The sequence below is a fragment of the Aythya ferina genome, assembly GCF_964211825.1.
Source record: "Aythya ferina genome assembly, chromosome: 7".
Classification (NCBI taxonomy): Eukaryota; Metazoa; Chordata; class Aves; order Anseriformes; family Anatidae; genus Aythya; species Aythya ferina.
Window position 1 is genome coordinate 9,532,022 of NC_140302.1, and position 24,980 is coordinate 9,557,001.

General features: G+C 41.3%; 2 protein-coding genes and 1 long non-coding RNA gene across 20 annotated transcripts in view; 2 read left to right on the forward strand and 1 right to left on the reverse strand.

The window, feature by feature from the left end:
• LDB3 (LIM domain binding 3) overlaps positions 1-7,898 on the forward strand; it is a 122,039-nt gene extending 114,141 nt beyond the window's left edge. For all 16 annotated transcript variants that reach the window (XM_084525279.1, XM_084525282.1, XM_084525268.1 and 13 more), the window contains 2 exons: positions 1,400-1,515; positions 3,530-7,898. In XM_084525279.1, the coding sequence (XP_084381405.1) occupies positions 1,400-1,515; positions 3,530-3,619 (206 nt within the window). In that variant the 3' untranslated portion in view covers positions 3,620-7,898. The remainder of the gene's footprint in view (positions 1-1,399; positions 1,516-3,529) is intronic.
• A 2,709-nt stretch (positions 7,899-10,607) lies between these two features.
• LOC311439519 lies at positions 10,608-17,929 on the reverse strand. Its single transcript, XR_014694783.1, has 2 exons — positions 11,905-17,929; positions 10,608-11,524 (listed from the first exon to the last, which is right to left on the reverse strand). It is a non-coding gene; the product is annotated as an uncharacterized lncRNA (long non-coding RNA).
• Positions 17,930-18,210: 281 nt separating this feature from the next.
• The window catches only part of BMPR1A (bone morphogenetic protein receptor type 1A), an 81,987-nt gene continuing 75,217 nt past the window's right edge, over positions 18,211-24,980 (forward strand). For 2 of the 3 annotated variants that reach the window (XM_084525301.1, XM_084525299.1), the window contains exon 1: positions 18,211-18,369. The gene's annotated coding sequence lies outside the window, so the exon portion shown is untranslated. The remainder of the gene's footprint in view (positions 18,370-24,980) is intronic. The other variant, XM_084525302.1, reaches the window with a different exon arrangement.

Below are 24,980 nucleotides of genomic sequence, written 5' to 3' on the forward strand. Positions count from 1 at the left end.
TACTTTATGTTGTATGGAAGCAACATACGAATAAAGCAATTGCTGAATAAAATAAAACCGGCTACCCATCCAGAATGGATCTTACTTCCACTGCCTGCATATACAAATGATTCCTTCTTGGTATTTTTCTCCACTTTGTGATAGACTGGCAGAGTGCTGGTCTTTTTGCCTCTATGTTCCAGAGCACCTTACCTTTCATTTCTCTCCCTCCACTTTTGCTCCTGTCCCCCATGCTTTGCCTGGTAGATTCTATTAACCAGAAAGCTACATATTACAGGGGCAAGAAACTCTTCTGGTAGTGCTTCAATACAGTATGTGTGGTTTGCTGCCCCTATTTTCTCTACTACGCTGTTTTTAATACTTCTACTCACCCCTACAATTGATCAACATATGAAAAGAGCTCTGCCCAGATGTGCAACACATGGTAGTACAGATTTTGCTTTTTGAGTGCTGGAATAAATGAACTGCTTCTTGCCAACTAAGATCAGAAAAGGTCAGGATTTCCAAAAGTATAGAAAGAGTAATATGGTTTAATAACTGGAGCTTGCCATGCAAGTGAGTTGCCTGACAGGGTCAGGAAGCAGGCAAAGGTTAAACTGGTATTCCCACTGTAAGCTCAGCCTTATCCATTTAACATGCTTCTGGCCTAGTTCTCTCTGGAGATGCAGTCTTTATGGTTGTGCAAATCAAGTTTTACATAACAGAGTAACTCCTAGTGAAGAATGAAAATCCTACAACATGACTGACTTGGTACCTACCCTTTAAAGTTGGAGGTTTTCCCATAGCCTCTAATTACTCTCAAAAATTCCATATATCTTTTGAGTTTTTGCTATTCTTTTCCAAGGCAAGGTAATTCCATATTGGACATGATATTCAAAATAAAAACGTATTAAGCAGCCAGTACGGGGTTTCTGTAATGTTCTTTCTTAATGCAGAAAAAGCATAGCATTTCAACATTAAATAGATGACATAAATCTACTCATGGAAACTTAAACTATGCTTCTACACCACCCTTAAAGTTAACGCTTACTGGCCATTAGGTTGTACTTTGTATGACCATATTTGCCCGTATAAATAGCTTCCACATACATTAAAGCTAATGTAAGACTAATGTGAGAAACATAACTTTGAATTTGATGCACTTTTTATGCTTGTTCTCTGTGTTTGTGGTGACAGCTTGTAGTTCTGTACTGACATAGGGTGTTGCACTGAATTTGTATTTAAATAATGAAAAAAGCAGCTTAGAATTTCATTTGGGGAGGGGTTCGCTGAATGTAGTAAGAAACTCTGGGCAAAAATAATAAAAATTATTCACTGGAAACTTTATTTCTCTTGGGTGTAATAAGATTATGTTGAAGAATTTGTTCTAAATTAATTGTTTCTGTTTGTTTGTTTCTAGATTATATCGCTTTGTTCAGCACAAAATGCCATGGCTGTGATTTTCCTGTTGAAGCTGGAGATAAATTCATTGAAGCCCTTGGACACACTTGGCATGACACCTGCTTCATTTGTGCTGTAGGTTTTATACCAAATACTATCTCATTTCTTTATACTTATGATAAAAGTTGTTAAGTAACATTAGAAGATCTGGAAGCAGAAATGACTAACATATGCCTGAGGATGCAGAGGGATTGAATTTCATTTTTTACTTGCAGATGGAGTGGAATGGGAGTCATTTCTCTTCTCCTCTGTAAACTTTTATTAGAATTATTAAGTTTGACCATCACAAGTGGGTGCTTTTTAATAAAGCATACAATTTTAGAGAGTCTGTATGTACCGTTACATATAGCACTATTTGCTATTATTCTTTCTAGTATTTACCAAATAAATATAAATCAGGATATAGAATAAATTAAAACCATACTGAAGAGGATAGCCATAATTTTACAAAGCAGCACAGTTTACAATTCCATTCAGAATGCTTGATGAAACTTGCAACAAGGAGTCTGTTTAGAGAGTGAACAAAATGAACAGTAATGAACAGAGAAGTTGGTCATGCTCTTCAGTCTGTGGTGTGCGTACAGCTATATAGTGTGGCTGTATTCCCACAATGCACACAAAGCAGTAAAAGCCATATGATAAATGGTACTTTTCATATAGATCTAATGCAGCTGTGCTGCTCCCCAGTGTATTGTTTCTAAGGTAGTAATAGTTCGAACATCTAATTAGTTAAAAATAGTATGTTGGCCACACCACAAGTGAGAATTTCTAATGTTTGTTAGACTTTAAAATTCAGGTTGAAGAGTAGGAAGTATAAAAATGTCCATAAATATCTTAGGCTAAGCTGGCTACTGGTCTTTCAAGGGTACATGAAGTGAGTAGCAGCACAATGGTGTTCTGTGAATACGGAAATATCTTTGAAATTCTAACATGGAAAGCAATACCAAGACAGCCATTTTCCTTCACAAAATAAGAGCTATTAGTCACTTATAGAAGACATTTTACCTGAACACTTCCTGTTCTTTTTTGCTTGTTCATTTAACTGGATCCTTATGTATTTATTTAATTAGTAACCCAGTTTTTAGTAGAGGTGAAATCTGTTTCATTAATGCAGTTCTCACAGCTGTTTTTGCAGGAGCTAATTTTAGTTTCAGTCAGCTAAAAGTCATATGCAAATAAACAAGTGACCTTTTCTGATGTGCTTTTCCTTATATCCATTCACATGGTTTTCCTTTCACATGATGTGGCACATCACTAAGGTCTTAAGCCTGCCATAAGCATTTGGGACAATGTTATTATTCTTGCTCCTAGATTCTGATGTACTGGCTTCCTTAAGTGGTTCTGGTTAACACTGACCTTGCAAGTGGTGTTGCAGTGCCCTGTGTGGGTATCCATACAGTTCCAGGGCAGTTAAAACTGATCTAAATCTGGGCTGTCCCGCCCTCAGCCATGCATTTTCACATGCTTTACGTCAACACTGGCACTTATGCAGCCAGGCAGTGAATTCTATTGGTTGAAAAAGAACCTGGTAAGAAGTAATTTGTTTTCAGTGCTATCATCTGTCTGAATGACTCATTCCTTGGTCACATAAACACCAATATTAGAACAAAGTACTGAGGGGAATGAGTATCTGTTGGTACCCTGGCAGGGTGGTACCCCTGGGACCATAGTAGCTAACCAGAGCTGTTAAAATTGTAAGATTGTACATTACAGGAATCAGAATCCAGGTCTTAAAGTCTGAGCCAGCTACATGTGCTTGAGTGTGCCACTATTTGTTGAGGTCTGCATAGGCACTATGGACATGTCATGCTGAAGACGGTTGGTCTTAATAGAAACTAGTGAACTTAGTGGATAGTGGTGGCAGGAAAATACAGAAGTGAGAGCTGATACAAACCAAGATCTAACTTCAGCATGGAGTAGGAAACCTGCCAGGGGAAATCAAATGTACTTCTGTATTGTCTAGACATAGTCAAAGAAACATGTGGGCAGAAAAAAAATACAGTTCAAATTGATAATCACATTTCTTTCTTTTTCTCTTTCTCGCTTTTTTTCCTGTGTGATTTCTGATTGTGTTTATTATTAATTCTAGGTATGCCATGTGAATTTGGAAGGTCAACCATTCTATTCCAAGAAGGATAAGCCACTGTGCAAGAAACATGCCCATGCAATCAATGTTTAAAAAAAGATTTGGAAGTCAGTAATGTTGGGAAAAAGTGATGACTAACTGGGCAATTACAAAGTTAATATCCATGACTAGCATTTCTCTTGGTAAAAGCTAGGAAGTTGACACTTCTGAAGTTTAATTTTAATCTCTTTCTTATAAGCAGAACATGCATTTGCATGGTTCATACAAAAACCTAATGAATAATCAAAAACAAAAGAACTAGTCAATTTGAAAATAGATTATTAGCTCAGCAGTTTGGAGAAATATTGACTAAAACCTGTAACATAAAATGTAATATAGAAATACAGTTTCAAATGAACTACCCACTGCGGTTTTACTGCTTAGACCACACACTAGTGTTTAAGAATAACAGGAAAAGTCCTTTTTTGTAATAACTCATTTTCTTTCCTACAAAGAATGAGTAAGTGCTACATGAACAATAATATGTAGAACCAAAGGCCATAGCTTTCAAAGGGAAATAAATAGGCTAGGGTTTTCTCTATGAAAAGTGTGTGCTATTCCATTATGTTGTGGTGCTACCTCATAGCATCAAATACTTTAGATTCTTTCCAAATAAGAAGTTTGCCTTGAATGCATATGTAGCTGGGAGTCTAGGAGACAATGACTAACTTAGTTTGAGAATAAAGTGGAAACAGAATTAATTATCTCCTTCCACACCGCCGTAAGATTGAGAAAAGCAAGTTGGGTCAACCTTGCTAGTGCACTGGGTTTTTACATGGGTGGTAGATACCTCACTTTTAAATCACAATGGAAAAGGGCATCTGGCTTTTCCAGCTTGCTCTTAAATTGAATGGAATAGGGCTGGCTGGAAAGGAACTATGGCTGTTAATTCAAAACCAGATTGCCTTTCCTCTTGTGGAAAAAAAAATATGGAAAGTTGCTTTGGTTTCTAATTCCCATTGATATCAGTGGGAAATTGGAATCTACATCTGGATCTTCACATTGATTAACAATGATGACTCACTTCCATCTACTACAACTAGGAAATGGTAAATAGCTTGCAAAAGTTCCCTACTCTATCCTACAACTTTCAAGTTGCTCAAACGTTTATCAAACTTTTTTTTTTTTTTTTTTTTTTTTTCAAAAGAGCAATACTTGTAGTACTGGTAATGATTTTGAATTTTTAATTTTAAACATCAATGACTTTCGCATTGGAGACAACAGTCTAATAGAAAGTGGAATTAAAATGGAAAGCCTGATGACTATTCAAGTTTTATTAATTTGTTTAAATGAGAATTGTGATTGTGTGTTGACAGCTTGTAGTACTGACAGTTTTGAATTAGTATTGGTGAGGCTGAGTTCTGTGGGCCATGTTCTGGTACCACCTGCACCCTCTTGTACCTTCTGTTTTGAGTAACCAGGAATGACTTGGCATTGTCTGCCTTTTGCGTCCTATAGGTAATGCCCATTTTAAGAAAATAGGTCTTTTTAGTGATGAAAAATTATCCAAAGCTTTAGGGAGAAGTGGGGGAAGGAGGAAATAGAAGAAAATTGGGGTTCTAAAATATGAATTAAGTTAGCTTGGAGGCAGTCCACATCTTGGAAAAAAAAAATAACAACCTAAACTGCCTGTGGCAATTCTGAGATGTATGACCTGAGTTTATTCAGTAGGTATCATAGTTCTCACTGATCTTAGCAGTGATCTGATCTGGAGTGCTACTGGGTCAGATTTTTTATGCATGAATTATTCTAAAATTACTACATTATATGCAAAGCCTTTTGTTTTTCTATAGCAAACACATTTTCTGTTTTCAGTCAGTGCTGGGCTGCTGTAAATCTGATTCCATTGATCACGAAATCCAAAGCTCTGGGTTTATAATGTTCTCCAGAAGAATTAACTGTAATCGTGGAAATTAAATAATTCTCAATCGTATTTAACTTCATTACATACCTTTTTAAAACTGTGAGACAATTCTATATTTCCTTTTAATTTTTGAATGCCATGAACAAAATTGTATGAATTATTCTCTATTATTTAAGAGAATTTGTATCAGCATATTATATACTAAGACTGCATTGAAGATGCTCAGTAGGCACATTTCTGTGTTACCCACTGACTGAGACTAGTCTCTTACTATCATCAGACTCTCAAAACAGGGAGTCAGACTCCTTGACAGGACACAAAATACTAGGGCATGTGATGCCTCAGGAGTTTCATGATCTAATCTACGTGTGTGTCTCTCTCCCTCTCCACCCTCAATGTCCCTAAAAGCTCCCTCTTTGCTGTCACTGTGAAGGAGTTGTAAACTGTGAAGGTTGTAACTACGATTCTATCATAACATTTTGGAGATGGTCAGAGAGGAACAGCTGCAGCTTTGGTAGGGGTACAGTCTGTGTAGAGATGGTGGTAGGCTGCAAGGCTGGGACTGCTCCTTTCTTCTCCCTGTTTACACGGAGATTGACAGGTGAAGTGGCCCAGGTCAGCCTGTGAGGAGCTCAGGTGCACAGTGGTGTAGGACATAGGAGGACTTCCATCAGGGAGAAGTGAGGCTTGGATCAGAGAGGGCAGAGCACCCCCAGCAGCCAGAATGTGGGGGCTTGGGAGACCTCCAGCTGGGTGTGGAAAGGTGAGGCATTGGGGAGGTGGGGAAAGTCCTTACTGAAGCTGGGGCTGGAGGAAGGGAAGAGCTATAGATAAGGCCAGTTGCACGAAGCTGACATATTAGATACTCAGGGTGGGGCAGAGGGTGAAGGGGAGGAATAGCTAGGCTGACTCGTTACAGTCAAGGAAAGGTCTTGTAGCAAGAAATTAGGGTACAAGAAGCTCACATACGAATTTATACAGAACGGGTTAGCAAAGAAGGTCCAGGATCCCACCTAGTAATTTTGAAGTCAGCAATGCAGAAAGGTGACTGCAATATGTGTAAGTATAGCTGAGCTAGCTTGTGGAGTCGCAACAGAGAAAATGCCGCAGCACAGGCTTCAGTGGGAGCTGTACTAACTTGACAGAGCCCTGAAAATTTCCTTGGACAGCTAATCTGCACTGTAACGCATGCCCTGACTCCAGCTGGTGTCTGAGCAAGTGAGATTAAAGCTAGTTTACATATCACTGTGTGAGGTACAATGATATCTCTGAGTGAAGAACAGAGATACCCTGAGGATTATCATGTAATAAATTTCCTGTTTTGACTTGTGCTGCTTCATAATATGGTCCAAAAGTAGGGAATCCACTTACCTGCCCTTGATATCTGTAATAAGATATATTTTTTGCACATATGCGAACCAGAAATTTGTGAATAGTAGTATAGTATTTTAACTTTCACAGGGGTAGAATCCCACCTAACTGCTGATACTCTTCTGCCACATCTCACCTTTGTGATATAGGGGGGAAGACGCATAGATAGATCTATAATTCAGAATAGGGCCCTGCAACAATCACTGAATACAAATGCTGTACAAAAATAGTGTTTGCAAGATGAATAATATGTACTTGTTTATGTTTTATGTCTTGTAACTGATGCCTGGGATAAGTCATAAGTTCCTCTAAATATTTATATTCATTCTAATTAACATGGGACTTTACATAATAAAATAAAGATCCTGGACCTCTGAATGATCAAATAAGAAGACCCATCTTTTATCTAATTAAAAAGTGTTCAGTTTCTTTTCAGTCAGAGGCTTCAAAAGTGATCTTAATGCTTTTTCTCTTTTTCTGCTGCTTTTGCAGAAAAGAGTAAATTAAACATTTCCAAAGAAAACTTTGCTTTTATTATCTGAAAAAAAAGCAGAACACTGACCTGACTTCTTTTTCATGTTAGTTTTTAGTGTATTGGATTCACACACGGCGCATTTCTAAAATTAATTTAAAACAAGGAAAAGTATTTTACTTTGGTCCTTCAGTGGTCAGCACTTTGAGTGAAATGTTTTGTTAAAGACTATTCATATTTATGTTTAATAATGTGAATGTCCACAGCACTGAACACACTTATTAGTGTCTAATGCTGGGCACACTAATATTTATTGGCAATACTTGTCTCCAGGTAGCAGATGTTAATTTGTTTAGTATTTATAAACATTGGAATTTGAAACGGAGTGATTTCTTGCCTGCAGTGATCATACTAGAAGTCTAGGTTTTATAAAATATTTACATGTTAACTTGATGCCACAAGTGCCCTTGCTTTTAGATACATATTTTTCTTAAGTTCCTAGTTATTTCAGAAACAAAATATAGCATGGTTTATGAGGTGTGAGTAACTGTACTCTGCATGGATTATCTGTGCCAACATGAATAAAACAGTCTAGTAATAAAAGAAATGTACAAATACATTTAAAACTTCATGATTTGGGTATATTTATTAATATGGCATGTGAACAACTGACAGCTTTCAGTCATGTAGTACTGATAAGAAAGCATATACAAGGTTGTATTCTCTACTTCAGATTTGAAAATAAAAGCATTGGGTTCAACTGTATTGTATGTCAGTCTTGAATGTTTTATTAACCAAATTATGCTGTTTTAAACAAATATTAGTGTGCTTAAAAGATGCAGTGTATTAACAGTACATGTTGTAACTTAGCACGACTTGTATATTCACAGACCTTATTGTGTCAACAACTACTGTTTATAGTAACTTTACGAGGAATGGGTAACTTCTGTCTTGAGTTACATGGATGCATCTGAGAACAAAGTTTGGTTGCCTAAATTCAGGTGGGTGTTCTTCCGTTTCTTAGCAGAAGTGACTTTAAATAATATACAAAATGCTTTAAATGTTCTCATTGAACTCCAGTGCCAAAAAGTACTTCGAAATGAAAGGAGATCTTCGTATAGCAGCAGCATGGCTTATTAGAACAGCCATTTTGTGCATTCCTAATCCACACCCCTCAGGCATGCGGTATTTTTAAAGGTACAACTAATTATATTAAAGCTAATTAAAAACTTAGATAATAAATGGACAGACTTGGCTTTAGATGGCATTTCAAAGTACAGCATAAGGAATTGCAACTTTGCACACTCTGATTTTATTTTATACCATGATTTCTGTTTACAATGTGCCTAAGGTAAAACACAATTCATAAGAATGACTAGAACGTACCCAGTTTGCTGTCAGTTCTGAACTGCTGTTTTTCCAGATTGTCTGTTCTGACCTTTAACTTTGGCATTAGCCATTTGTGCCTAAACAGTGCACCACGATCCCGGGAGAGTTCAGCTGTAGGAAGTGGAAGCAATAGAGGCACAGTACTGTGCCAGATAATAGGGTGCAAAAAAGTGAACAGAGCAAAGTTCATTAGAGAAGGACGTGGTTCAAAATAGCTTGACAAGTGTTGCATTAAGAGCTTCTTAATAGAAGAGAGGTTATACTTTGCTCTGAAGAAAATGGTGATTTCAAAACTATAGGCTTTGGCATTGTTTTTCCCCCTAAATAATGAATCTTAAATTCTGCCAGTTTCTGTTGATTAAGAAAGAAAGGAATGTGTGAATGAGATTGCTGAAACCATTATTGAATACACAATGAAATGCTTTGTTCTCTCGGCCAAATCAGAGAGTTATGGATGAGATTCAGATTATATTCAGGCACAAATTCTTTACCGTATGCATATAAAACATGCCCTTAGATATCTGTTAAAAGTACAGTTCCTCCTCTCTCAGGAAGATTGGATCAAAAGAAAACAGAAACAAATGTATTAATAAGGACTGTCAGACTGAGTCACACAATTTTTCAGTGTAATAAGCACAACCGGATTTTTTTTTTTTAGAAACTAACCCTTTGAACATATTTTTCCTTTAAAATTTTCCAGATTTTAACTGTGAGGGAATAATCAATAAATATACATAAAGTGTCGTTAATACATCTTCCTTTACTGTAAAATATTTTATAGTCTTGCTACTTTAGAATTCAGATTATTTTCATTAATGACAAAGATGTGTTATGGGAATTCTGCTTACTATGTGCAGTGTTACCAAAAAAGAGTTGAGGTCTTTCTGAAACTGAAGTTATTATTTATTTTTCCTTTAATTACGAGATGTACATTAAAAAGAAAAATATAACTTTCAGTTTAATAAAAGAGATGGTCCTTGTGGAAGGAATACAACTTGCTACCAGAAAGCTAGGAAAGTTGCTGTTCTTATTGAATGTTTTATTCTTATGGTGCATTATAGGGGTTGTTCTGGATTTCTGGGAAGCTTTATAAATATCTATATCCATAATTTCAAAGGCTCTTATTTCAGAAGAAAAGAAACATTTACAGTATTTTATTAATTTTAAGATCTAATCAAAGATCTTTTATTAGATTTTAAGATCTAATCAAAATTAATTTTAAGATCTAATCATAGACTGTAAAATAGTGTTGGGATCAAGGTTTAGCTTGGTTTAAAGACATCTTAATGCTGATGAATGCAACCATGCATAAATGCATGTATGGAACATGTGCGTGAATTGAAACAAGACTCGACTCAGAATTGCGTCTCTGGTTCCCTTTAACTGGATGCATTTTGTACTTGCAGTATTTCAGCCTAAATTGTTGGAGTCGTATAGTCCATTTACTATACACAGCATAATAATAAAGCATTAAACTGTATGCACTCAGAGACCTAGCTTTTGTTGTCAGGTATTTGTGCTTTATGAGAGAGCTCCTCTAGACTTGGCATGGCATAGGAGATGTGGGAGCAGAAAGAAGGGCACACTTTCAAGAATGTGGCTTCATATAAAAACACACCACTTCAGATGACAAATAAGAACTTTATTTATGCATTATAAACAAACAAACAAACAAACAAACAAATACATTTCATAACCAGATGTTGTTCTGCAGTACCTAATGCCAGTGGTAGGCCTGCATCTTCCATGACCGTTTTTATTTTTCTTCCTGGAAATTCTACCCTGTGCTGATTCTGAGGACGTAATAAATTTGTCTATGTTTTCTGCACATGTGGAAACCTGAACTGAGTTACTGTTACACATGCTTGCAAGCTGTGTAATAATTTGGGGTAGGAAGCAAAGTAATGTGCTGTGAAGTTAAGTGGAAATGTACTCAGTCTAATGCATCCTGGAAATACCAGATTTACTGAAATTTATTGTGGATACACAATATATATGACACTTACCGAAAGTTTCTGCTTTACTGACTGTACATTACATAGCATCTATGCTACACTGAACATACTTTTGGCCAAAAAATCATTGCAAGAAATGTGGTAGTCCTAGCCAGAGGGGTTCAGGTTCTAGCTATCATATCAAATATAGTGTACCTGAATCTAAACTCTTGTCATGGAATAATGACAGAGTACAGTTAGCTTTTCAGACAGTATTTCCACCAGCTGCTGCAGCAAAATATATGTGAGCCAGCAGTGTGCCCAGGTGGCCAAGAAGGCCAACAGCATCCTGGCTTGTATCAGAAACAGTGTGACCAGTAGGGCTAGGGAGGTGATTGTCCCCCTGTACTCGGCTCTGGTGAGGCCGCACCTCGAGTACTGTGTTCAGTTTTGGGCCCCTCGCTACAAGAAGGACATCGAGGTGCTTGAGCAGGTCCAGAGAAGGGCGACGAAGCTGGTGAGGGGCTTGGAGAACAAGTCCTACGAGGAGCGGCTGAGGGAGCTGGGCTTGTTCAGCCTGGAGAAAAGGAGGCTCAGGGGCGACCTTATCGCTCTCTACAGATACCTTAAAGGAGGCTGTAGCGAGGTGGGGGTTGGCCTGTTCTCCCACGTGCCTGGTGACAGGACGAGGGGGAATGGGCTAAAGTTGCGCCAGGGGAGTTTTAGGTAAGATGTTAGGAAGAACTTCTTTACCGAAAGGGTTGTTAGACACTGGAACAGGCTGCCCAGGGAAGTGGTGGAGTCACCATCCCTGGAAGTCTTCAAAAGACGTTTAGATGTAGAGCTTAGGGATATGGTTTAGTGGGGATTGTTAGCGTTAGGTAGTGGTTGGACTCGATGATCTTGAGGTCTCTTCCAACCTAGAAATTCTGTGTGAAAAGAAGGAGAATACAACTGTATTTTATTATGTGGATGATGATTTTCTGCCATCTGTATTATGTAGACTGGTTTCTGCAATGGCAGCTTTTCTGAGTTGGCATTCTGTGGTTACTTTTCTATGACCCTGACTAGACTGAATTCAAATTTGCAAAGATTTTGGTTCAGTTGGCAGAATTTATCTGTGCTTCTGTTGAAGGACTCCACTATTCCGCCACAACACTTATTTTGTGATTTTACACATCTTATGGATTTTAAACAGGCTGGTGGTGTTAATTACACCTATGCATGCCTATGGTTAGGAGGAACATCCTGAGGGATTAAATTCTTAGTAGCAAATACAAAACACGTTATCCCCCTTGTATAGACTTACATGGCTATTGGAGACTTCACTGATTTTCTAAGCCATCACAGAAGCTGCTCTCTGTTTGGAAGCACCCTAAGCAGAAAAGTTCAGTGTTACTAAAAAGTAGACAGTAAAGTTTGGGGGCAGCATATATCACTAGGGACCAGATTTGCACTATTTTGTACAACCTCAAACAGTCTTTGCTCTCACATAGCTCTCACCAGAGAAGAAGAAGGAAAAAAAAAAAGTGGGTAACAGAAATGCTGAGCTGTTACTACTGCTTCCTAACTCTGGTAAGACTCTTCATCCCATCCCCCTCCAGCTTCAGGAACTTTATTGGCACAGAAGGATATAAATTACATCTCTGTGTGCCAGCTTCAGAGAATCTGACCACAAAAACTTAAGCTGAGAAGATTTTTACTCATCCTGCTAATGAACAGTGACAAAGTCTTGTTTCTTCTGATCTAGTAACATTATAAGAAAAAGGAACAATCTTCAAGCCAAATGTTTGGTCCTTTCATTATTAAGTTCCATTACTTAAAAATGAACCATTGCTATTAAAGAGGGCACATGTGAAAAGAGTAAAGTTAGATATAAATGTAAGAGTGTGAAAACGTAAAGAGAAAGTGCCGTTAACACTACAATTAACCACCCAATTTACCCTTCCTTTATTCATCACAGGATAATTCATTGTAACTGAATTAATGGTGAAAGGTTCAGTAATAGGCCTTCCTAAGGAAACAGGAGCAGTGTATCAGGATATCCTTCTTCCGCCCCAGAGTACTAATACTTTCAATTTTATATACAACGGAAGCAATTAATTGTAACACAAAGAAGCACAGCTGCGTTTCCTGATGGTCACACGTGCAATACCTACTATTGTTTAGCATTTTGAATGTGTACACTGAGAGCTGTTTGATTGCTTTGAACATTTTATATTTTGGGTAGTAGCTTTTGAATTTATAATGGCATTTTAATATGCTACTATCTTAGATCCAATCCTGCATTCCTAATCAGGTAATGTTTTGCTGATGTCAGAGGGAGTTTGAACTGAATGAGGTATAGCTGCCAAATCCAGAGACTTGCAGACACAGGCCATTTCTCACTGGAAGCAAAGGAGGTTACAGATTGTTTGTCACGAGTTGTTTTTAGTTGCACGTGATGTTTTTTTAAACTTGTTCAAGTTCCTGTGCATATTCAAGTATCTTCAAGACTGAGGGAGAAAAGCCTAATTTCTGTGCTTTTAATTTCATTACACATTTTTAGATTAGGTGGCTGCTGTGACTGAAATACAAGCGTATCCTCTTCTTTTTGATTTAGTAGACCTGTATTATATTGTTTGCGAGAGTATGGAAAAAAGAGGTGAGAGTATTTTGCTGCATTTCTTCTTATTTACTGGTGATGCATTCATGGTTAATTATAATTACTTGGTTCATTTGTTTTGTATAGGATTCAGATCTCTTTCATTCTAACAACCTTGGAACACAACATTTTCAGTTCTGTAAATGTCCCTCTTTGTAAATCCCAACACTACCCACCATAGCTGCCAGCAACAAAGCTGCTTGAATCCACACCTCTTGAGGACAAAGTTATATGAAGACAGACTATTTTTCTGTACTATAAAGAGTTCTCCTTGTTTAACAGCAGGCTAAAAAACATTTTCTATTTTAGCATTCAGTTTCTGTAGCTGAAAAGGACAGTGGTCAAGAACTGTATTATTTGTTAAAAAGGCTTGAAGAGATGAAGCTTCAGCATCAATAGGAGAAAAGTTAATATGATATGGTTTTGGATCTAAGGATTACCCAAACTTGTAAAGGAGACTAACAAACGCCTCCTACAATAAAAGGTAGAGAAACACAGATATATTAACATATAAATATTCTCAGAGAGAAGCTAATAATTAAAGCTTCCTTGCAGATCATTTGGCACTGCAGAGTGGCAGTTAATTCTGAATGTCATGTTAAAAATCAGCACTGGACTCTAACCCTAAACACTTAATCTTGTTAGAGCAAATGAAGACTTTCTAGATTTGATTTGCCCGCATATAGGGGAAAACATATTCCTAGCTCTCAAAAAAACAACACGAGAAAAAACAGAAACGCGAAGCTCAACAAGGCATAGAAACGAAAGGAAAAAAAAAAAAAAAGAAAAAGCAACAGGAAATTTGGTTCTTGACTGCAAAATGTCTCCTAGAGCACTTGTAAAATCAGGCAAAACACTCCCATTACTACAGCCTTTGGCAAGATGCAGTTGTGGTCCCTACTACACAGCTCATTAAGGAATCCGTTTGCATCCCACAGCAGCTGCCTAAGGCAGGTACAGACAGCTCTTATGTCCTCCTTCCTTGCTGTCTGCATGCGCAAGGCTAAAGAAGAATCTGGTCGGCAGAGACCAAGAGGGAACCCCGGAGTACACCAAGTGCTTCACTGTGGGAAGAGTTTTCTGTTTCCTCCCGCCTGTGCTCTGCACATTGAGCTGGCACTCTGGAGTCTCTCCCAGCACTCTCCAGTCCTGCCACGTGCTTGGTTCCACATCACGCCTTTTGGGCTGAAGGTTGCACAGGGCTTGCGATGCTGATGAATACTTCCTCCTTTTTAATATCAGTGCTTCATGAGCAGAAAGTTTTGCAAAACATCTTCCCCCACAGATAGATTGATTCTGCCTTATCAAATTAATTATGCTTACATTTAAAATACTTAATACAATCCAAGACATGTCTAACTAATAGACAGCTCAATTAATCTATAATCAAAAGAATGTGTTTTCAAGTAAAACAGTTCTGGAAAAAGGCAAAGCCAAATTCACATCATTTAAAGTGAAAAAAATTGTGTCCCTGTCTGAAGGGTAATATTCTCTTAATATGTAACATGGAATATTTATTTTGGTAACAGTAACAGAGAAGCACTCATCTAATTGCAAACAGTTTTCAAAATTGCATTTGGCTCAGATTTTAGACATATGAATTCCAGAGACTGAAGTGAAGAAGGATCTACAAAGATAATGTCCTATCACATGGATGACCTTCTACCTATACATATGCCTTTGTTCTTAAAGATCTTATGATATTTAAGATTTGCAGTTCCCAAGTGATTCCAAGAACTAATAAGAAATTTCTGTAGAGGAAATGACAAAGAAAGCAGCTGGAAGGCTATCCAAAAATCATGATTTTATTTCTTTAATACAGCTCTTTTCATCCTGACAATCTTGAACTGCTCTTTCTGTATTTCATGCTAGGCTTCCACAGCCCATCCTGGCCAAATGTAGAATGAATACATGTTTATTTTCAGATTTTCAGACTGCAGTGTCTATGAGTGTTGCTCCATTAACAAAATAAATACCTCATGTTACCAAAACCTGACGTGTCCAAGTTTTTGCAGATTCCTAAATCCTGACCAGGTGACATGTCTGTTACTGATAACTAGCTGACTGGAACCCTGCATCTTTCTGAGTGCCTATCACCTGAAGTATTCGTCTTTGATTTAAACAGGTATCTCTACCTATCCAGCAAGGTAAACAGGGCAAAACAGATCAAGACAGGTTTGATTCTTCGTGTTATCCTTGACAAAAATCTGAGGTTAAATTTTCACAGTTACTCTCATTAGGAGAAATACAACTAGGCTTTTGCATCACCAGGTCGAACGTCTCACACATCAGCATTGGCCAGCAATCCCCTTTTCTCACACAGTTGTATGACTGTCAGTGCGGAATTTTACTTTAAACACATTGTTTTCATAGTTTTGTTGTTAATCCATACATTTCAAAAAATCAGTTTATACCTATACAAAATTGGAACCATACTGTAAGTTCTGTACTGTTTTGAAAGATGCCAGTACTTTCCACACGATGTTTCATCACACATCCCTCACAATCCTGCGATCCAACCTTTTAAGGTTGTTCTGATTCATCATTTTACATCAAGATTCAGCTCTGTCTCCTACAGCCCTTATATTATGATAACGCAGTTTACTTTTACTGAATTTATTTTGTGATTAAGACTAGTATTTACACAGCCCGATACTCCTTACCAATGCAAAAAAAGATACACTGGTATGGCAATGAAAACCTCATTCTCAGCAACATTATTTCTGACCTAACGGGCTATCACTTGAGTGATACCACTTCAGTGCCTGAGTGACTTAAAAAGTAGCAGCTGAGAGAGTAATTTCTGTGATTTGCAAATTTACTTATTAGAGATTGGTTGAAAACAATCTATTTTGTACAAGGTTCGAAATAGATTTGTTTCGATCAAATTTCAAGGCTAGTGGCTTTTGCCAAATCCAGGCACACTGGATTCAAATCACTATCTAGCATCTGAAAAGCCCAGCACTGTATTACCACACAGATCATTATTTAAAGAGATGCTAGCTCTAACAGCTTTGGTTCTGCTTGGGAGCACACACACGCATGTTGCATTCTTCTTCCATATTGAGTGTCTATTCTGTTGCTATAATCTGATAGTAGACAGAGTGGAGGAACAGCAGACTCATATTTTCCTTTGAAATTATAAACATAAGCATAAAGGTTCTGTATTGCTTGGCATGAACACCGTGATCTTTTCTTTCTTGCAGGCTGTCTTTGTTTTGGACACTGACGGATTTTTCTGGATCATCAGAATTCTTTTTCCAAAAGTCTAGTAAGGCAAGACCTGTATTTTTAAATGCTGCTCACTGTAGTATCTGGCCACCTACAGTTACTGGGTGTGCCTTTAATTGTCTGCTTTTTAAAAGAGTCTGCAAAGGCGATAGGTTTGAAATTACATTTCCTCTTTTGTTTTGCTATATGGGATGGTGTGCAGGCTAAGCACTTGCCTAACAATCTGTGTGTATGATGCATGTGAACTGTAATGAATGTGAGAGCGCTGAGGTGCCATCTCTAGAGTGGAGCACACAATACAGATCCTATCTGAAACAAGCATGCAAACTGCAGCTGGGCTGTGGAGAGGCCATCACAGTGGGCAAACCAGTGTTTCCCACAATATATGCACGTGTGGCTGTTCGGCATCCCTGAGTGAATTGGTTCTCAATTGGTTACTCTGTAGAAACAGTTTATCTGGGCAGGCATCTTGACACTAGCAATTGCTTACCATTAAAGGGTGTTTGGGGCTACAGCAAAGGAAAAGTCAGTAGGTTTTTGTTATCCATATGCCCCCATAGCTGGCTTCGCGTACGAAGTTCTTGATGCAGAAGAACCACATAATGGGACAACTGAAAATCAAGACCATGTCAACAACACAACCGCTGCCACTCTGCTGAGTGAAGAATTAAAAACAGCAGGCAGGGTGGGAACTGTGCAGCCTCCTTGTCATATAGCATACTATCATTAAGGCTCCTTTTGCACTGCTCTTGGGAGACATCCCTTGAAGACAGACAGACGAATTGTTACTTTGGTAATTCGCCCTAATGACGAGGAGCTTGGAAATGCAATGCAAATCATGGCCTTTAGCAGACTTATCAGCGAGCAAAGAAGCTCGTTGCAGGAGTTATAATGTATTTCGATCTAACTAACCGGGCTTATTCCTTTAGAGACACAGGAAATGGAGGAAAGCGAACAATTCTGGTCTTTGCAGCGGCACTCTCATCCCTCGCAGCGTCACTGGAGCGTCAAATTTCCCAGCGCCATTTTCCCACAGAGCCAGAAGGCCCGTTCGAGCCGTTCACTTCTCCACACGCAGCTGCTCGCCGCCCGCCCGCCCTCGCACGCAGGCCCCCCTCAACTAGCCTCAAGCACAAGCTGCCGTGCTCGTCCCCCGCACCGCCTCCTCCGCGGGTCCGGCCGGGAGCTCCCTCCTGCAGCCGGCGGCCGCTCCTAGCGCTGAGGGGGCGGCGGGGCCCGTGGCGCAGCGCCCAGCCGGCTGAGGCGGCGTTGGGCCGCGGCCCACGCTGCCGCCCGAGGAGGGGCTCCAGGGAAGGAAAAGCAGGCCCGGCCGGTTCCTCCCGGCCAACGTTATCCCGGGGAGCCCGTGGGGAGGGACGGGGCGGAGGAGGAGGAGGAGGAGGAGGAGGAGGAGGAGGAGCGGGTCGGCCGCCGCTCTGAGGGGCCCCAACGGCCGCCGCCGCCCAACGGCTGCCCCGCGCGCTGAGGCGGGAGGTGGGGGGGGGGCGAGGTGGGGGTGAGGCTCGCGCCCGGCGCCCCTCAGCCGCCGCCTGAGGGCGGGGGCGGCGCGAGGCGGCCGTTGACCGTCGGGCTGCGCGCGCCCCCGCCGCCCCTCTCCCTCCCTCGCGCCGTGCACGCGGCCGGCCGCGGCCCCGCCCCGCGCCGGGAGCGCCCGCCCGGCACCGAGCCTGCGCCGAGCCCGCCCCGCCCCGCCCCGCTCCCCCCTCCCCTCCCCTCCCCTCCCCTCCGGCCCGGCCCGGCCCGGCCCGACCCGTCCCGACGCGCGGCTGCCGCTGCGCACCCATCTCGGCGGAGCCGCGGGGCCCCGGCGCGGCCTGCGGGGCAGCGCCAACCTCCGCCCGCAGCCCGCCCGCGGAGGATGAGGAGCCCGCAGCGACGGTGAGTGCGGGGCCGCGGCTGCCGCCGGAGCGTCCCGTCCCGTCCCGTCCCGTCCCGTCCCCGTCCCGGTGCCTTGGCGCCGCCGATCGGCCGCTCCCTCCCCGCCGCGGCGCTGGGGGCGCTGCCCGTGGCCCGGGACAGCTCCTGCGGGGGCCTGGGGGCCGCCCGAGGGCCTCCATCGCCTTCCCCTCGTTCCCCCGTGCCGCCGGGCCCTGCCCGCCCGCCGAGCCCCGAGCCCGATGTGGGGCCGGGCACCGCGCCTCGGGAGGCTGAGGCGCTGCCATGGCGCCTCCCTCCCTCCCTCCTTTGCTCCTTCCCTCGCAGTTTCGCCTTGGCTCGGCAGCGCGGGGGGTCGCGGCGGGCCCAGGCCGCGGTCGCTGTGGGTCCGTGGGGCCCTCGCCCCTGCGGGCCGGGCTTCCCGCGCCCCCCGACGGGCCCGGGTTGCTGGCAGCCCGTCCCCGGCCGCGCTCTGTGGCTCTTCGGGGCCTGCTGGCCCTAGGAAGGGAAGGGCTCGTTGGGTGGCTTGTGGCGGAGCCTCGTCCTCAAATACAAACCTGCGTGAAGCCATCGCACGTTGAAATACTTCGTTTTCGTCTCTATCCGCTGGAACCCCCGTGTCGTGGCATTTGTAGCAGCCTGATCGAGTTCTCGTTGACAGCAGGTGTCGGCGGGAGGCAGGGTGTTGTTGCTGTCTGTCTGGTGCTTCCTTAGGGGTGGCTTGTTTGTGGTGTCGCTGCCCCTGGGTTTTGTGGGTGCGAAGGGACGCGTGCGCCCCGGTGGGCTTTGGATGGGAGGTTTTGTGGAGGACCTTCTCGTGCAGCCATGAGTTTCAGCTGCCAGGTTTTCACGTGTCCCATTGGCACCTCTCTTCCAGGGACAGTGAGTTTATGTGGCCGGACCTGAGTCTTAACCTCTGAAATCGTGAAGTTGTTTAGTTTGGAAGGGACCCCTAGTTGTTACTGGGTGCAGCCCCTGCACAAAGCAGAGAGGGCAGCTGTTGGTAAATGGCTAGCAAGGAACACCCCGCAGCTTGGAATTCACTGATCAAGTAGAGCTTCCTAAAGCCAACATGTGGGATCCATCTCCCAGTGGGTTTGATGGTGCGGTGCTCATCAAGACCCTTGCAGTGAGAACTTAATGCTTTGTTAGGAGAATTACAAATACATAATGTTGTACCGTAAGCAATAAATGTACTTTTTCTGGGTGCCAGCGTTCAGGAATGAAGGGTCTAAAGCCGATGTAACCAAAGTCAATAACCGTATTCTGTGTAGTAGTTGGCATGCTTATTGAACTACTACAAGTTAGGGCCAGCCAAATTTTGATCCCATTTGGGATTGACTGTGGTGCTTTCTCAGAAGTGCAGTGCATCAAGTCTGCTAACTTCTTTTAAAATGGACATTTGCTGTAGATGAGTATTGCTGTGGTGTGAAATGCCATGGAGGGTTGCGCTGCGAAGAGAAAAGTGCTCTGAGGAACCAGTGCACGGTTCTGTCTGCTTCCTGCAGTCCTGAAACGCAAGCAGTTGATGGATGGCTTGATGTTTTTTTTTTCTTGGTTTAAAATTAGGAATGGCGGTCATGTTGTATTTGTTCTCTAAGAAGAAGTATAGAGATCACATGGCTGCGTGATGTATTAAAAAAAAAAAAAAAAAAAAAAGCAGGGAAGGGCTTGCTTGAATATTCCCTAACTTAAAATTTTATGAAAAACCAATGCAGAATATATTTATATTTTAAAAGAATAAATTGCATTGAAAATAATGGTATTAACTCTGAATTAATGGAATCTCTCTTGAATTGTGCATCAGTCAATATAACTAAGAACTTCTGCAGCTTTCCAGAGCAGTGTCAGGCACAAATATGTCACGGGTACAGTTAAGGGTTTGAATACATCCCCTTCATTGAAGGGATCAAAGAACGGGTGATCCTGGTGCTTGCACTGGTTTTGGTATAGCCAGACTTTCAAAAGGACCAAACTCATCTTCTCCAAAGTCCTTAAAAACGAAAAAGGAAAAAAACAAGCTCTTTGTTTCCTTGTGGCTGGTAACTTCTCTCATGAGGACAGCGCCTTGTTCCAATGGCAGGTAGATGTCTGACATGTGGAGCTCTGTAACTTCTTCAGTCAACTGGGTGGATAAATGAGACGAGGCAGGATGTGACAGGGTGTATTAACACATGGGGACCTCTCTCCTGTGTTTGGCAAGCATCAGCTCAAGCCTTGTCTGTCTGGGTGTTTGGGAAAGCTTCTGGTATTTCTTGGTTCCCCAGTTTGTTTGTGTCTTGTGTAAAAGAGCATGTCTTCAGTGCCTGGGTTTTGCTTCATGTACCTTAATAGTTTCTGTCAATAAATCATGAAGGGTCGTGGTAATTTGAAGATGGATCACTTCAGAGCTGTTACATGGACTCTAAGCGTTGATGGAGTGCTTAGAGCCTTGTTTCACTCATTAACATTCCCGAAATTCAGGGTTTGGGGGTGGGGAGACTGTGTGTGCTTAAATTGGACAGCAAACTTGCCTCTAGCTTATGATTTAGTGTTTTTTTTCTTTCTTGAACAAGATCTGCAAAATCTTCTGCAGTTGCTTTACCAAACTCTTGCTGATTATCCCTAGTCATGATGATGTCATGGAGTTTCTGTGCCTTCTAAAACAGTTAGCACTTTAAAGGGAAAGCAGGGAATTTCTTCTCTCTTTCTTGTAACACTTAAAAATCGCAGCAAGGTCTGTAGAGTGGTTGATTTTCTCAGATGGCTTTATTTATTCAAAAACTGTTTAAAAACAAACGCAAAATTTAGCCTGCTATATTGTATCCTAAAAAAATTATATGGAGATTGTAGTAGGTGATCCTTGAAATAGGGCAAAAAATTGAAGCAGTCACCTCATTTATCTTAATTGGAGAGCAAACATCATGTTTGCATTCTTAATATTCTTAATGATATGCACCCAGTAGCCATTTTGTGAGGGGCTCAGTGCAGAAATGTATGCTCAGTCCTTTGCACTCTGCGTATTTATTTTGTGCCGCCACCCCCCACAAGCGATTTTCACCCTGATCTTCAATATTGAGAATTTAGTTCTTCTGTAGGGAGGGTGAATTTCAGGTTCCTTTGGTTTCTCTGAGAGACGGTGTCCCGATCCGTGAGGCAGTGGGGTGCAACCTCTGGAGGATCTGACGACGGGGGAGCAACTACTGTTGTAGTAGTTGGGGTGGATTGAGAGGGTGGAAGACTTCATTCGTGTTATGGTAGAGATAAGATGTGTTAGTTTCTGTTTGTGACACCGTTGTTTCAGCTGTATGAGGATGCTGTGGACGATATGATCATTATCTGTTAGATTTATATATTATCTGTCAGATTACTCCTCGCCTTTTTCTGTCATGTAGTGTCATGTAGTTGCCCTCCTATTTCATTTGAGTCGCGTGCGTTTCACTCAGCTGGGCTGTTACATGATGGTCTGTTAAATAAAAACAAGTATTAAAGCAGGAAAATCAGTTCTAGTTTGTGATTCCGTTAAAATGCATAGGTTGTGTAAGTAAAAGCAGAAGCAACACCCAAGCCTTAGTTAAGGTCCAGTGTGTTCTGCCTCAGAGTTTCTCCCTATGGGATGTGTTGCAGTGAAATGGGCTGGCTTGATGGAGCGCTTCCTGTGAGCTCATCGCTGGGATTGCATGCACTGAACTTATCAGTCTTTGTGTTCGCTGGGGGAAACGGCGTCCTGAATAGCGTGAGGGGTATGTGCATTATTTAAATACTTTAAAAGGTTCTGATACGATAAAATCTGTGAAGTAATAGTTGGTGGGGTGTGGTACCTGCAGCGTGCGGTTCAGTGCTCTGATACTTCTTTCTGCCCCAAATGGAATTTCCCAAAATAGAGATGAAAATGTGGTAGCTTTAAATGTGAGTTTTATTATGTGGTAGGTTGGCTGTACATTAAAAGGGGGAAAAGTCAGTAGTATTAATGCAGATCAACAGTATCGTGGCTTAATTTCTACGATACCTTATAACAGCAGCAACTTTTTTTTACAGAAGCTTGAAATCACATTTTCTCCATGTTTCTTCAGATAATTGTTTTTCATGGTGGCTTCAGTCAACTTCCTTAGCATAAAATGTGGAAGGAGCTAGCAATTCTTTGGCCATATTCCCTCAGTTCACCATGGTACAGGAGAGAAAAGAAGGGTCAATCTTCCTGAGTTTTGGCTGATACAAATACAAGCAGATGTAGCAGGCATAAGTTGGGAATATATCAAAGGAAGTCTCAGAAGTCCAGAATACAGACCTGGTTTGTGGAAACTATTTCCTTTTCACTGTTGCAGCCATTAAAATTTTCTGTGTTTGCTTTTCCTGAAGTCTCTTGCCTTTACAGTGTTAATTATTAACCACTTTTTCTTGATTTGAGGGGGGGGAAAAAAAACACGTTCATGCGCCTTCACACCTCCCGTGTAAGAGCCTGATCCCAAACTTCCAAACTTGACTGGAAATCAGTGGCAAATCGTTCTTGTGAACTTAAAATCACAATGAAAATTGATAGGTTTTGGGGCCATGTCTGTCACATTTTCCAAGCTGAACCAGTGATCCTATTAGTGATAATTTCTCTTTAAAACTCTTATTGTGTACCCAAATTTAAGCATGATTGTATCGAGGTATCATTGATGCCTTGGTCTTCTGCTTTGGTTAGCTGAATGAAATTGTTTTTTGAACCGTGTTGACTCCATTTCCATATCTTGGTGCAACTTTTGCATGAATCAGATCTTCACTGAAGTAATTGAAGTTGACAGCCACTGGTATTGGTTTATGCGGATCTTAATGTTTTGTAACACTGTTTTGGTACGTGGTGAGTTACTTTTTTTTTTTTTTAATTACAATTATAGTTTGTTTAATACTGTTTTTAGAAAGAATGAGGAATTGGAATGCTTTCCTACCGAAAAGTTAGGGCAGAGGACTATGGCAAAGTGCAGGAACATTCCCATATAGCTGATATTCTTTAGTTTCCTGCTCTTAAAATTTCATGGAAGGAATGCAGTGAGAGAGACTTGCCAATTTGGGTTGAACCAGGAACTGTGAAATAAAAGCCGACCCAGACAGGACAGTTTTTATTCAAACCCGAGCCTCCGTTGAACTGTCTGTTTTTGTTCCGCCCCTGGCCCTGCTTCACTCCCCCACCTCTCTTCAAATTCACAAGTTTTTAAATGCAGAGATGTTTCTAATTTAGAAAATTATTTTGGCGTAATGAACTAAAACAGAAAGGAGGGGACTAAACTGAGGGAGGTCAAAAAACAGATGGAAATAGAAAATCTGAAAACATCTAGTAAAAAAAAAAAAATCACTCTTGAAATAATGTAATCTAAATGCTGAAATTACACATCTGCTCGGCAGCTGTGCATTCCTCAGGCAGGGGTTCTGCTGCAGAAATGGCGTTGGTAAACTTTTTCTCAGAGTTTCAGATGCCGTTGTATAATATTTATGCCGCTTCGGAATAGTTCAGGTGATGGTCTTAGAAATCTATGGAGGGGGGAACAGAGGTGGAGGGACGAGGTGGTGAAGCGGTGTGAGAATGCCCTTTGTCAGCAAGCATCTGTAGCGTTCAGCCTGTTCGCTGCACCAAGGTCTGTGACTTCCTTTCTCAGTGGTTCTTTGTGGGTATCTTTTAATCTGCTGGCTTGTAATTTCAAAGGTGAGTTGGTCACAGAAAAAATAACCAAGTAAAAACACACGGAATGACAGTGCACTAGCAAAAGAAGAATGGTATAGATAAAGAAACCAGTCTCAAGTGTTTTGCTCCCAGCAATGGCCAGCATTAGCACTCCGGAGGAAAGCATGAGACAGTCTGCAGCAGGCAGCTGTGGAATTACACCACTCTGTGGCAGCTTCTCCCTAAATCCCAATAACCCGAAGCTACTGGAGACATTAAATATGTTTATGTATCCACAGCATGTTTCTATACACTATCTTAGTATTCTGAAGAGTTCTGGTTTTAATTGAAAATGTCTTCACGAGCTATTAAGATATAAAAGTGTGTAATTTTACATCTTCCTTGGCGCTGCTTTTTTCTTCCTACTGTTCTGATAGCATTGGTTTTAATCAGTTGCTTGTTGATACTGAAATTTACTTATATGAGAATAGGCCTATGAGCACAGGTTGTAGAAACAGCGATTTACTCAGCATAAGAGCCTGTGATGGCCTTTTGTTCTGTAAAAAAGGTTACAACCAAGATAATTTTGCTTCAAAGAATTTGGGCCCAAATTTTAAATATTGAGTTTATGTAGCATACTACTAAAGGTATTTTTTTTTTTTCAGAAATTGAGAAAAGAAGCTCTGAGTGAACTGCAAATACAGGTGACAGTCTCCAGAGGATCTGAAAGAGCAGAAACAGGGCTTGGGGCAGGAGGGCTCGGGCAGAAGGAGACAAGACAGTGGGACAGCGAGGAAGGTTGGATGGATTTGAACTCTGCAACACAGGAGGGGGTGGGGTGGGCACTGGGTGCTTCCTTCCCCCTGAGAACTGCTCATGGTTCTCCATTTAGTACTGCATCGCACCTCTTTCCTTCTGTCTGTGCTTTTCCTCCCAGGAAGTAGTTTGCTTTCCACTGTTGTCATTTTTTGTTTATCACTCCAGCATCTCTGAC